At 37.7% G+C, this 13,825-nt stretch overlaps 1 protein-coding gene across 1 annotated transcript; it reads right to left on the bottom strand.

The window, feature by feature from the left end:
- Nucleotides 1-290: 290 nt before the first annotated feature.
- On the bottom strand, nucleotides 291-4,368 carry LOC110922134 (F-box/FBD/LRR-repeat protein At5g56420). Its single transcript, XM_022166459.2, has 4 exons — nucleotides 4,240-4,368; nucleotides 2,247-3,412; nucleotides 1,143-1,334; nucleotides 291-942 (listed from the first exon to the last, which is right to left on the bottom strand). The coding sequence occupies exons 2-4, from the start codon at nucleotides 3,234-3,236 to the stop codon at nucleotides 511-513; spliced, it is 1,614 nt and encodes a 537-aa protein (XP_022022151.2). The 5' UTR covers nucleotides 3,237-3,412; nucleotides 4,240-4,368; the 3' UTR covers nucleotides 291-510.
- Between the last annotated feature and the right edge of the window lie 9,457 nt (nucleotides 4,369-13,825).

The following is a 13,825-nucleotide window of genomic DNA, read 5'->3' as shown; positions in this document are numbered from 1 at the left end:
AAACTATACTGGGTACCTAATATCGATATTTCATTAGCGCATATCTCAAATTTGATTTTTTTTTTTTGGATTTTCTCTTTCGGTTGCTATGGCGAGGGCCGATATATCGTAATGAACAGAACTGATACTAATCGTGTTCCCTCTGTGCAGCGCGGGTGAATTCCACTAGTTAATAAAAAGCTTTGACACTTATTTCGAACAACAAAAAGGTTGATGACACTTTAAATTGCTTGAACAGAACCTCAGATGATACACGGAAAGAACAAAATATAAACAAAAAACTCAAATAATAAAGATAAACGAACTTTTAATCGATTAGATAAAGCAACCTACATAAATAATGAGGCAGCAATGACATTAAGAGCAATACGGCACCAAGAGTTAGCAGTCAAGATTTTTTGGTAGAAAAAAAAAACATATCCAAACAAAAGAACAATGTAACGACAAAGTTTACCTGTTGATTAGAGTCATCACTAGTGAGTACAAGGTAACTCAAGAACTTGCACCTAGCTAAGAAGACGGCTGCAACGTGGTAGCAAGTTCATGCAAGCACACATTTAAACGCTTTTGATTCTCATCACAGTCCATCTTTATGCATTCTGTTATTTTATTCGTCACAATGGCGGCCTCAGCACACAAAGTAGAAAAAGATGGTTGAATGGTAGCCTGGTTTGATGCAGGCAGCTTTGCCAGTAATCCTTTAATATTTTGCAACATTGAGATAATGTCAGAAGTCTTTTCTTTCCCTTCTTTAACCTGCACACTCGTATATTCCCAACACATATCGTTACACTTATAGATATGTTCACTAAAATGTGGCCTCCCTTGCTCACGCGTCTTTGTCATTTTGGCCTCTATTCTAGCTTTCTCCTGCTCCAACATTTCCCATAACTCTGAAACAAATTCTTGTGCAAACTTGGTGTTTTTAATAGCTCTAATATCCTGCAGTGTTTCCATGACATTATACTCGCAATTTTACAAAATTTAACGCATAGCTAAATTAATATCATATAGAAATGTTCAGAACACAAGGATCTAAACATTATGTCAATTGCTTGCCATAATATTCTTCATAACTCGAGAAATATATATGATGTATGGTAATTAATATTAATAATATAGTTCATAATGAAATATGATACCTCACGTGACACCATTATTAAGGTGGCACCTGTAGAACCATCTAGCAAATAGCTTTTGACTTCTGCATACATCTTTCCTCTATTGTGTTCTCGAACTTCTGAAAGTTCTCTTACAGGATGAATCTTTAAACTCTTTAAGTTAACAAACGGAGAAGGTTGATACGACATTAAATCCACGGATTTATTTAGAAGCTGCACAATCATCATAATGATTAGTACATATTTATAAATGTATGCACCATAACTTTGTTATAAAATTACTTTATCTTCAGTACATGTTCGGTAGGGGTGCAAACGAGCCGAGCGGCCTGTGTGCTGCTCGAGATCGGCTCAAGAAAAAGCCTGAAACGAGCCGAGCCAAGCTGCTCGTCAAGCGTTATGGAACCTCAGTGTAATATTAGTTTTGATTAAAATTTTAATAACATTTACCGCTTATTTTGGAGCCTCAGTGTAATATTAGTTTTGGTTAAAAATTTATTAACATTTAGCTCTTATTTAAAGTTGTCTAGTGAATAAGCCGAGCCGAGCTTATTTAAACTTGTTTACCAGCCCAGCCGTGCTGAGCCAAGCTCGAACCTAAAAATAAGTTTGTATAGTATACGAACCCGAGCTTCACTTATCGAGCTCGGGAGCATAAACGTGTCTATTATTTATATTAGTTTTATTTAATATATTAATCAATAGATAATAAACGAGCCAAGCTCGAGCTTGAGAAACTACCAACGAGCCGAGCTCGAGCTTTGAAAACGAAGCTCAAACCGAGCCAAGCTCGAGCGCGGGTTTGGCTCAGCTCGTTTGCAGAAGTGGTGCGAAAAAGAAAGAAATAGCCAATGACCAACAGCTATTGTAATTATCAAAGCTTGCATCTAATCTAGTTTGACCACCCACCAGATTGTTAAAGAAAAGATATTCTGATATTTGCTATAACTTAAAGAAAGCAACGCCGTTTCTGAATACAGAGTAGTAAAACGGAATGTTCCTTTCTTACCAAAAAAAAAAAATAAAAAAAAATAACCTTGTCTGTTTTAATTTGTCTTCAGAATTTTGAGAATATTTCAGACTGAAAATCATTGTAAGATGCATAAGATAAACACCACCAATTACCTCAACAATTTCCAAGTTAAGTGTAAGAAACTTGACATTGTGAAGTTGTTGAAGCAGTCGTAGAGCTTTACGAGCATCTCTTGGATAAGATACACAAATATCCGCCTTCTCCAAAGAGGGGAAATCGTCTGTAGAAAGTGACAAATCATAAAACCCTTTATAAAGCAAGGATACAAGGGCGGGCGCAGAAATCAGATACTGACGGTCTTGCGTAAAGACACCACTCATATTGAGGTTCTTGAGTTCAGGTGCAACAATATTGTAATCCTCCACACTACCATAAACATCTTCAACTGTAAGATTGGAAAGTAGAGGAAGACATATACTTAAACCCTTAAATCCCTCCGTATAGCAACTTTTTAAGGTAAGATTCTTCAAGTTTGCACACTTGGAGAAAAAACCAATGCACTTATCAGTATTGTCATCGCAACACAAAGTGACACCATCGAGATACAGTGTTGTTAAGACAGGGAGCTCCCAAGTAGATGTTGCTTTAAACACATATGAACAAGAACGTCTCCTTTCGAATGCTGTGAAATTTTCCTTTGTCAAACTAAGATGTTTAAGAGACCGAGAACTAAAGAGAAAAGGAGGGAATTCAACATTATTCCGAGGCAAGCATGCAACATCCAGTTGTTGGATATTGTGAGAGAATGCATACTTCATGATTTGTTCGGCAATCACATCGCTATCCGTTCCACACAAATTACTAAGCTTGACTGAAGACACTTCTGTTTGATTATTGCGGCCAGAGAGAACACGAGTGACAAATTCGGAGAACTTGGGTAACTCATAGAAATCGTCCCATGAGAAATTGAGATAAGGCATTGAAGTCCAAATAAACCTCCATCTCGAAGACAAAACACTCGTTTGAATAGCATGTTTGATACCAATAAAAGAAAGAATTTTATGGATAAGCTCATCTTGCAAGCTGCTTAGTCTATCGTCGTCTTCTACATTCATTCTCTTTTTACCATGGCTAGAATCCATTCTTTCCCCACTCAACCTTGATACAAACACGCATTCATATATATGCTAGATCCTTTTCGATGGATCCATCCACACTTTTAGCATTCTTGTTTGTTTGTGTTTGTCGTCTTGTTACGTTCATACACATGTTTTATAAACAACCACCATCATCACGACTTCTCCATTGACTCCAAAAGCTGCAATTTCATAAATTGCAACAACCAGTGCATGTTAAAAAAACTATCAAAAGAGAAAACAACGAGAATAAACATTGACCAAACCAATTTCACCAAAATAAACATCTGAAGCGTCTAAATTTAGATAACACGTGAAAATTTATTCACTTCAAAACCTAACACTTGGGACAAGCGTCTAAATAATATACTCCTAAATTATGGTGGACCCACACTGAGATCCAATAGTAAAGAGCCATGTGTTTAAAGACTCTATATTTGTTGATCCATCTTAATTTAGACTCTATAAGTGTCAGGTTCGGTTCTGAAGTGAATGGATTTTCATTTGTTCCCTAAATTTAGACGATTCAAATGTTTATTTTGGTATAATTGATTTGGTCAATGTTTATTCTCGTCATTTTCCCTACACAAAAACGCCTAAATTTAGACGCTTCAAATGTTTAATTTGGTGAAATCTTTTTTGTTTAAATTTTTTTATAATATTGTGTCCAAGTCTAATCTCAAAGTTTAACTCTTTATTGACCTGCATGCTTCAGTATCTTCACATAAAGTCAACAAGCCAACATGTATGAAACACACACACACAATAAGGTTACTTCTGCATACCTTAATGGTCCCACAATATGCAAAGGAAAAGATTTTATAAAGCCTCAATGTAGGGTATTAAGCTTCATGGATATAAACATTAAAGTGATATTTACGGCTAAGAAAACGACTCTTGATTAAAAAAAAAAAAAAAACATTTACAACCGTGAAACAAATAAAGAAATTGTTACTATAATAATAAGAAGAAGAAGAAAAAAGACTAGAAGCAACAGGTTTTGACTTACTCCCTGTCGTTTTTTAATGATCGGTAGTCAGATGGAGGCGATACGACGGTGCGACGGAGGCAGGCGGAGGCGATTGGCAGGAGTGGAGGAGATGATTGAGGTTAGGTCAAAATGCGTATGGCGCCAGTAATAAACTTGTTTTTTTAATTCAAAAAATATATATTTAATTTATTCTTTCTTTTTTTTTTAACTGCAATTTTTTTATTCATATTTTCTATATGATTGAGTAAAATGCCGGATAGTCCCTGTGATTTTATAAAATAATATCTATAGTCCCAAACTTTTGGAAATTATACCCGTGGTTCCTGTGGTTTGATAATTTGTTACTCGGATAGTCTCTGGAGTGGATGGACGTTAGTTTTCTCAATTAAGTCCATTTGAAATTACAAAATTACCCTTGCTTTTATTAAAATATAAAAAAAATATTCACACACACCTGTCGCCACCTACCACCACCAGTACCACCACCTGCAACCACCTACCCCACACCACCACATGCCATGATGTTTTCAAATCAAAACTTCATTGAATTAATCCTAAATTCCCAAGCAGCACTAAAGTGCACTAATCTAATACTAATAAAAGACTCCATATAATGCCAAATGGCATTATCTCCATCAATTTATTAATATTAATATAAACTTTATAATAAATTATTAATTAATTAACAATCAATATCTAATTCAAATTTATTATTAAAAAAATGTATAGTTGATCTATAATTTAAAACCCGTTATTATTTTTCTACTTCTTAAAAGAGCATATTACCTTAGCAACGTAAATCAAATATAAACATAATTATATTGATACTACCTTATATAGCTCATAACATTGGAAGGTCTTATGTAAAAAAAAAAAAAAAATCATAGTAAATTTCAAGATCTTTTTGTTACAAACTTTGTTTTTATACTTTAATTTTACTACAAAAGTTAAATTAGTTTAGTTTTTTTTTTTAACGGCAAGAAATCTCACATGTAAACACACCCTGCTCGGGCTATGTCCAAAGTCGACTCCTCGACCGCCATGAGACTATGCCCCCTGATGCGCGGGAACCGAATGGAATACGTAAACCCTCGCCCCCATCAGGTTCCAAACCGGGGATAAAGCCTCGATTCGTCCTTTCACCCATATGTCCCTTGAAAATGACCCAAGCAAGAATCAAACCTGCGCCTCCACTAGGGATGGCAGACCAATTTACCACTAGACCAAGTTCGTTTAGTTTAGTTATGTTTATTAGTTTTTGTTTTGCGATTTTCTATAGATTTGGCCGTCGTTCGTTTCCTACTTAGCCCGATATTTGATTGTTACATTTGATCCTTTATGTTTTTTTTGTTTGGTTGTTACTTAGCACGTTGTTTGGTGGACACATTTGGCCACTCGGGTTCTAATACGTGTTGGTACAAATTCAACTCCGTGTACGTTTTACGTCACGTGAGTTACTTGCTATTAGAAATTCATTTTTTTATTTTTTCCCCAGTTTTGATCGTCGTTCGGTTGCTACTTAGCATGGTTTTACGCCCGTCCAACCTCCAACGTTGGTATCACGCTTACGCCCCCTGCACCGCAACGCGGGGGTTTAAGACTAGTCATTTCAACATAAATTTCCTTAATTAGCACGAAACTAAACTTGATATCTTCTACAACCATTTCAACATTCAACGAATCGAACAAATAATGTCTTCGTCGTTTCCACCTTTAACTGATATAATGATAATTCTTACCGTTGTTAATGTTATTTGGAACACATAATATCGTTTTTGAAACCCTAGATCCTTACCGTTGTTCTCCAACTACCATAACGCTCTAGATATAACGAGCTGCCGGATATGAACACCACGAGACCACCGCCCGTAGCCGCTACAGCCCAAACGACCGTTCGCGGTAGCAGCCGACTACAACCTAAACGCCACTGTTTCCGTCAACAGGAGAGCCCAATCATCTCAATCGTCGTCGGAATCGTGATTAGGAGGCTCAAAATATGTCGTTAATGATGTGTAGAAGTGCTTTGGTAATGGCGGGTGCTGGTGGCTAGTGGTGGTTTAGGTTGGTAGTGATGGCAGATGATGTGTGTGAATATTTTTTTGTTATATTTTAATAAAAGCAGCCTCTCTATCCCTATGGATAGAGGCAAGGTTTGTCTGCATCCCATCCTCCCCAGACTCTATAAGTAGCTTTCCTATTTGTGGGATTTACTGGGTATGGTGGTTGTTGTTGTTGTTATTTTATTAAAAGCAAGGGTAATTTTGTAATTTCAAATGAACTTAACTGAGAAAACTAACTTCCATTCACTACAGGGACTATCCGAGTAACAAATTGTCAAACCATTGGGACCACGGGTGTAATTTCCAAAAGTTAGGGACTATAAGTGTTATTTTATAAAACCACGGGGACTATCCGTGCATTTTACTCGATTTGAACCAAGACATCCCTTAACAGTTTGGAATTCCCAATAGATCACCACCCCATTTGTAAAGAGAAATTGATTTTTCCATATCGATAACTTAGTGCGTGCTTAAAATTGTTTAAGTATTTAAAATTCTAAGACTTCTAACAAAGATTAATAAAGATTACTTTTGTTTTAACATTGATCCAATACTTTGCATTTTGTGATGATTGTCTTGTTCCGTGAACTAATGGTTTCTTGTATGGTTTTAAATATTGTACTTTTAGGTTGTTTTGGAAGCCATTGTAATGGAATAGGTTTTATCAAATTTATTGTAAATTAAAAAAAAAAACGAGACGAAAAGTTGAAGATCATGAAATCAAGACGGCCGGAAGAAAAGATGGAGATCTTAAAGCGAGTGTGAGCAATCAAGACCAAAGTTGCTTTTTGTGTGATTGTCCTGTTTGACCTGTTCGGTTTATAGCTACTTGGCGCAAAAAGGAACAACTTTAGTTGCTTGATTTACGCTTGTTTGTGGTTGTTTTATTTTGTCATTTAGAATTACATGTTGATCTGATTGTTAGGATCGGACTCTCACACACGAACTCAGACCACACACACACTCTGCTCTCATACACTCTGCCACAATCAAGAACACAAGGATTTACGTGGTTCGGTCTAAACTGACCTACGTCCACGGTGGTAACTAGGAGTTTTTATTTCTTGGTGAGGTACAAAGTTTACAATACAAATGAATCTCTTATATAGAGATTGAAGAAAGAGAAGAATGAACCAAAACATTATCCTGTGAAATGGGTTACAGGCATTATTGGTTCACCCCTACCCCCTTATCCTCTTATCAACTTGATCAACATTGTGACATCAGCTGAACAAGTTGTCAAGTGGTTTGGCTTCACACTCAACAATCTCCCACTTGAATCCACGGGATAATCTTCACCTGTGCTTCAACTGTGCATCTGCATTTCTGTAAAAACCTTTTGATCTTAGCTCCTTCCTAGTTACCCGGCCTTCTCTTCAATTATCCTGAAGGCCCGTTGAAGCTTCCGTTAGCTCCAACACATCAGTCATGGCTAAGTCTGTCACTGACCCATTCTCTGTTCCTATCGGCTCCCACTAACATGAACTGCCCGATCCTGGTACAACCTGAGAACAAACACTCTCCGAATACAGCAGATTATCAACTGGAGAGACTTTGACAGCTAGAATACTGGTTCTCTTAACCCACTGTCGTCTGGTCATTCTGATTGAAGCACGTCTCGTGCTCCCACTGCCACGAATGCCCCTGACTGGTTTTACTAAACCTTTTCCAGCACGTTCATCTTGAATCTGACCTGTGGCTCTGGGTTTGCCATCTGCAAAGCAAACCTTCTTCTGCCCATGAGATCCTGTGAATCGGATCTTGGTCTTCTTCTGAACTGGGACGGTTACTCCCTCAGACGGTAAACTGACCATACACAGCGAACCCCTTTTCTTTCCTCGAGCTACGACTAGATTTCCCTTTAGAACCTTCCACTTCCTGTTCTTGAACTTAACCTCGTGCCCCTGTTCATCCAACTGCCCAACAGAAATTAACTGTTTCTTTAAGTTTGGAATCACCCTGACATCCTTCAAAGTCCATGAACCGACTGGAGTCTTCAGATCTAAGTTACCCATGCTCGTCACATCAAGAACCTCATCGTTTGCCAGTCTTACCTTACCAAAATCACTTTCTTTCAGATTTCGCAGTGCTTCACTGCTGTGGGTAGCATGAAATGAAGCACCTGAATCCATAACCCAGGAATCCACACTGCTCTCCACACTACATATCAAAACATCATCATCTGAGTGGGCTACTGTAGGGTTAACTTTTTTCTTCTCATTTGGACATTGATTCCTAAAATGTCCTACCTCTTTGCAATTCCAACAGGTTACATCACCTCGAGCCCTAGATTGACTCCTATTTCTGTTCCTGCTCCAATCTTTGTTATTCTTCCTTCCCCTGCCAACATTCAGTAATTCACTCGATGATCCACTCGAACTTCTCCTTCTGACGTCCTTGCTCAGAATAAGATCACGAATCCCTTCAAAAGTGAATCCGCTGGTACATGATGAACTGGAAATCGCGGTAACAGTTCCGGACCAACTGTCTGGCAAAGAAGATAACAGTAGCAAAGCTTGAACTTCATCTTCGAATTTGATGCCCACTGACGCAAGTCTGGCCAAAATCGAATTCAACTTGTTGATGTGCTCTGTGACTGAACTGCCTTCCCTCATCCTAGTATTCACCAGCTCTCGAATCAGAAAGACCTTATTAGCTACCGAAGGCTTTTCGTACATGTTAGATAGGGCTAACATCATGCCACTACTTGTGGTTTCTTTTATGATGTTGAATGCCACAGTCTTTGATAACGCCAATGTAATAACTGCCCTGGCTTTCCTGTCTTTTGATTCCCAATCTGCTGGTTCTACCCTTTCTGGTCTAACTCCTGATAACACAATATCAAGATCTTTTTGAACCAATAATGCCTCAATTTGCATCTTCCACCAGCTAAAATCTGTACCGTTAAACTTGTCGGTTTGCACCTTCCCGTCTTCTGCCATGATAACTCAAACACGACTAAACGAAACTGAAATCGAAAAAATAAACCGAAAATCAAACTGAAACAACCGAAACAAGCACTGGTCTACGTTCTATTTCTTCGATCTTCAACGAAACGATACTCTGAAAATTTGCCGGTTTAACCTGGTCAAAAAACTGATCTTGAAATTTGTCACCTTTTTTTTCTTTAAACCCAACAGATAAAGGCCACAAAAGTCAAAAGGATGACAACCTTTTTCCTTTTCCTTTTCTTTCTTCACGTGCCTTCTTTTCCCATCTTTTTTTATTTCTTTTCTTTGGTCAAAAGGGTAGAATAAATAAGGCCACCTGCCTTTCTTTCTTCTTCCACAAGACCAAGACAAAAAAAACTCTCTGCTCAATCGATCAAGTAACAAGCAGGTGACAACCTTCACAAACTTCGATCAATGGCTGGGTTCAACGGCTACGATGCCGGTTGGTCGGAGGAACCACGACGATTCTGACGGCGGTGGCGTCGGTTCTGATGGGGTTGGAGGCGGTTCTGATCGGAACTCGAAGAGAAAAACTGCTGACGAGAACAAACCGGTATTTTCTGTTCGGTTTCTGTTCGTTCTGTTCGGTTTCTGTTCGATGTGTTCAATTTCTGATGGCGGTGGTCGGCGATTCTGACGGCGGTGGCTCTGACCGGAACCCTAGTTCTGGTATCACAGGTCAGTATTACCTCCTTCTTCTGTTCGTGTGAGTCGATCAAGAGCCCTGAGCTCTGATACCAGTTGTTAGGATCGGACTCTCACACACGAACTTGGACCACACACACACTCTGCTCTCTCACACTCTGCCACAATCAAGAACACAAGGATTTACGTGGTTCGGTCTAAACTGACCTACGTCCACGGTGGTAACTAGGAGTTTTTATTTCTTGGCGAGGTACAAAGTTTACAATACAAATGAATCTCTTATATAGAGATTGAAGAAAGAGAATAATGAACCAAAACATTATCATGTGAAATGGGTTACAAGCATTATTGGTTCACCCCTTCCCCTTATCCTCTTATCAACTTGATCAGCATTGTGACATCAGCTGAACAAGTTGTCAAGTGGTTTGGCTTCACACTCAACACTGATTAAACAACAAGGATTTACACTTAGAATTACATGTAGACGAGACGAGCATCCATCTCTTCACATCTTGCTTGGTGGCGAGCAGGGTCTAGCAACACATTTCGAGATGGTGTAGAGCGGCCTCTTTTGCGGCTTACACTATTAGAGAGTTGCTAGAGCTTCATGATCATGTCGGGCTGAAAGGAGTGGCTAAAGAGATTTTCCATGCGATTGTCACAATCGGGCGCTGGAGCATTTGGCGTGCTAGGAATGGGTTTAAATTCTGCAATAATCAAGTTCGGGTGGAAGATATTATTAGCGAAATTAAGTCGGTGGAGTTTCTTTGGGCTAGTAGAAGTAGACTAAAAGCTAGGTCTGTGTCTTGGACCGAGTGGTGTAATTTTGTATTCATGTAGAGTTCTTGTGTCTTGTTGTGTGGCCGTCCCGTTTCGTAGGTTGATGTTTTCTAATGAAAGTTTCCTTTAAAAAAAGCTTTAAAAAGAGTTTAAAAAAATGGCACAATGAAAATTATAGGATTTAAAAAAAAAAAAGATTTTAGTAGTCTCATGAAAGGGTTTTTTTTTTTTTTAAAATAAATTGGTTATTTTAAAACGTAAAAACTTAAACTAGTAGTTTTGAATTACACAATTAAAATAAATTTTAATTATCGAAACTCAAAAATTGATAGAGGTGTTTATTAATTAATAGTTTAAAATTTAAAATTTAAAATCAGTTCGCGATAAAGACACACCTGGATTAAATATAGGATACATAAAAACAATTGTGTTAGATAAATAGTAAGGGGGGACATGGCGCCCCGTTATGGGTTGATCGACCATGTGTTATAAGCGTGGAACACCGTCGCTGTCGGTGATGATCACGCGTTGAAAACTTGATGCAATTCAATTTTTTTTTGAATGATTTTGATAGTGTGTGATGAGTGATGGACATTTCCACTAAAATCCATCACATCACTAGTGATGGAATAATGCTCGATGGCATGACAGAAATTGATTGGATGTTTTGAGTGATGAGCGCCCCTACACTAATCATATAAAATTGAAAATTTTGATAAAACCTGTTTGACGTTGTTGCTAGTGGAATTTTCAGTCAACGTGTTTTTGACCCCAAACCAGTTAAACACACTCAAATTAAATTCATTCAACTTTAAGTCTATGCCACCCTTTTTCATTACGACACTCAAACCGTTATAACCAAACTCCTGATGTATTGTGTTTTAGCCTACCCTTGGGGTGATGTGTAGAAAATATTTATAGGAGCAACGTTTAAAAAGAAAAAAAAGAGTAACGAAATAAAAAAAAAGTCATTTTTTTTTCAAAATTTATAGTACTTTCAAAGCGTTAAGGGGCAATGAGGGTAACCCCTTGTTACAAGGTAAGTCCGCCCCTGGATGTGGCGCCAAGCCACTATACAATGGAAGGGAAAAAGTTATCGAAAACTTGTAAGATACTAAAATTGGTTAATATGGGTTAAACCTTAAAAGTTTACTCTTTTTTTTTTCATCAATGTACATGCTCGCAGGTATAATTCTATAGACACCACACATATGTTACTAGATCCTCCGCTAGTTGGACCTACAAGTGGTATCAGAGCCTCGACTCTTCTCCTTGTTAAAACCGAGTGTTGTTCTTGTGTTCGAGTAGATTTTCATGTGTTTTTCCCATATTTGTTCTTGAAAGCTTGAAACAAAAGTTTATCTTTTCTGGAAAAACAGTCAAAGATTTTTGAAAATCTGGGTGTTTGCTATAAAAAGAAAAAGGTTTACCTACCACTACTGAGTCTACTGCACAAAGTGAGTTTGACGAAAACTCACTGTTCTTTGGAGTTGATTTTAACATAAAGGATTCATAGACTCACTGTTCATGGGAATCTTTTTAAATTGTCATTTCTAGTCTTCGTGGACTTCAAGCAAGTCATCAAACTTTTAATTGGTCCATTGATTATCCAGTCTTCATCGGCCCATATCTACATGAAGTGAATCATTGGGCCTTATAACTTTAATTAAAAAATTTTGGGTCTAGTCAACACCAAGTGTTCGTGGTATTTAAACGGTTTTCGTGATCTTTGGGCTTCAGATTAATTTTTGATTGGGCCCAGTAGTCAAGTTTTTTGTAGAATACTGATTCATCGTGGCCCAACAATATTTGTAGTTTTTGTCGTTTTTGTTGTGAAATTTCATACAATACGACTTCCCACTGGTGGGGTTGGAAACGGGATCCTAATGCAGATATGTATACGGGTAAAGGTTTAGTACCTTCATGGGCTCAGTCTCCCACAACCTCTTCATCAGCAGGAACGACTCCTATTACGGCAAATCTGTAACACCCCAACCCGGAAGGGCTGACGTGTCACAATAACGGTAACATAAACAAAAGTCATAATTCCATTTATTTATTTGATAAGGATACAACCACACGACTATTAAAAATTAAGATTAATATACGAGCGGAGACATTCATCTTAATTAACTAACATCTTCAGATTTATTCCTAGGCTTTATTCTTCTCTCTTTTCCCCTCCCAAAGTAACATGCGGACCTGTATATATAAAAAGTTTACGGAATGAGCCGAATGCTCAGTACGGAATTTTAGGCTCAAATAACAGATAATGCTTTATATGAAATCTTATCCGGATGGAACTTTATGCGAAAATGATATGATGCAAGAACATAATTTCATAATCATATCTTACGGATGTACCCATGAGCAAACTTAAAACGTGACAATACACAGGTAGCTACTCCTGCATAATTATCACATGAGATGGCGAATTGGCATACCCGTTATCCACCTCCTTATACTTAAATCCTAGGATCGATCCATACGCCTCCTAATAGCCTTATGTACCACACTTGTACTTAAGAGACGCCGTGAACTGATCTCTCCGTCACGGGTGGAGCACATGATGTTGATGCCACAACAACATGCTCGTGGGACACTCCACGAGAAGCGATACTCAGGGTATCAGAGTACAAATGGTCTTATTCATATAACTTATAAAACTTATTTTCATAACAAAACGGAACATAATTGGAACATGCGATAATGAGTATAACATAATACTATCGCATGACATGAAAGCTAAATCAAATGATTAGGATAGGAATCGAACGGACTGTCAAATGAATCGATAATCAAAGACGTGAGGAGTTTTTAACAGATATAGTAATTTAGTGGTTTATAACAACTTGAATATGAAACAATAAAGAGTGGGGTAAGGATCCGTACCTTAATAACTCCAAAGTGAAGCTACCTTGTGCTAATATTTTAGATTTATACGGGCAGAGTTTAGACTACTGATTAATCTTTTAACCTAATTTAAATAACATGCACACAAACTAGGTTAGTAACTTAATACAACATTTACGTCAATTCACGAGATTAAACCCTCACAATGATTAACAAGTGCAATACTTAACAATTCAATCAGATTCACAACGAATAACAGAGCATAGTCCGAATTCGAACAGCACTCAAATATTCAAGTTGCAATCACGACGAATA

This window comes from Helianthus annuus, chromosome 17 (genome assembly GCF_002127325.2).
Source record: "Helianthus annuus cultivar XRQ/B chromosome 17, HanXRQr2.0-SUNRISE, whole genome shotgun sequence".
Classification (NCBI taxonomy): domain Eukaryota; kingdom Viridiplantae; phylum Streptophyta; class Magnoliopsida; order Asterales; family Asteraceae; genus Helianthus; species Helianthus annuus.
The sequence above is the reverse complement of the archived record's forward strand: the minus strand, read 5'-3'. Positions and strand labels throughout refer to the sequence as shown.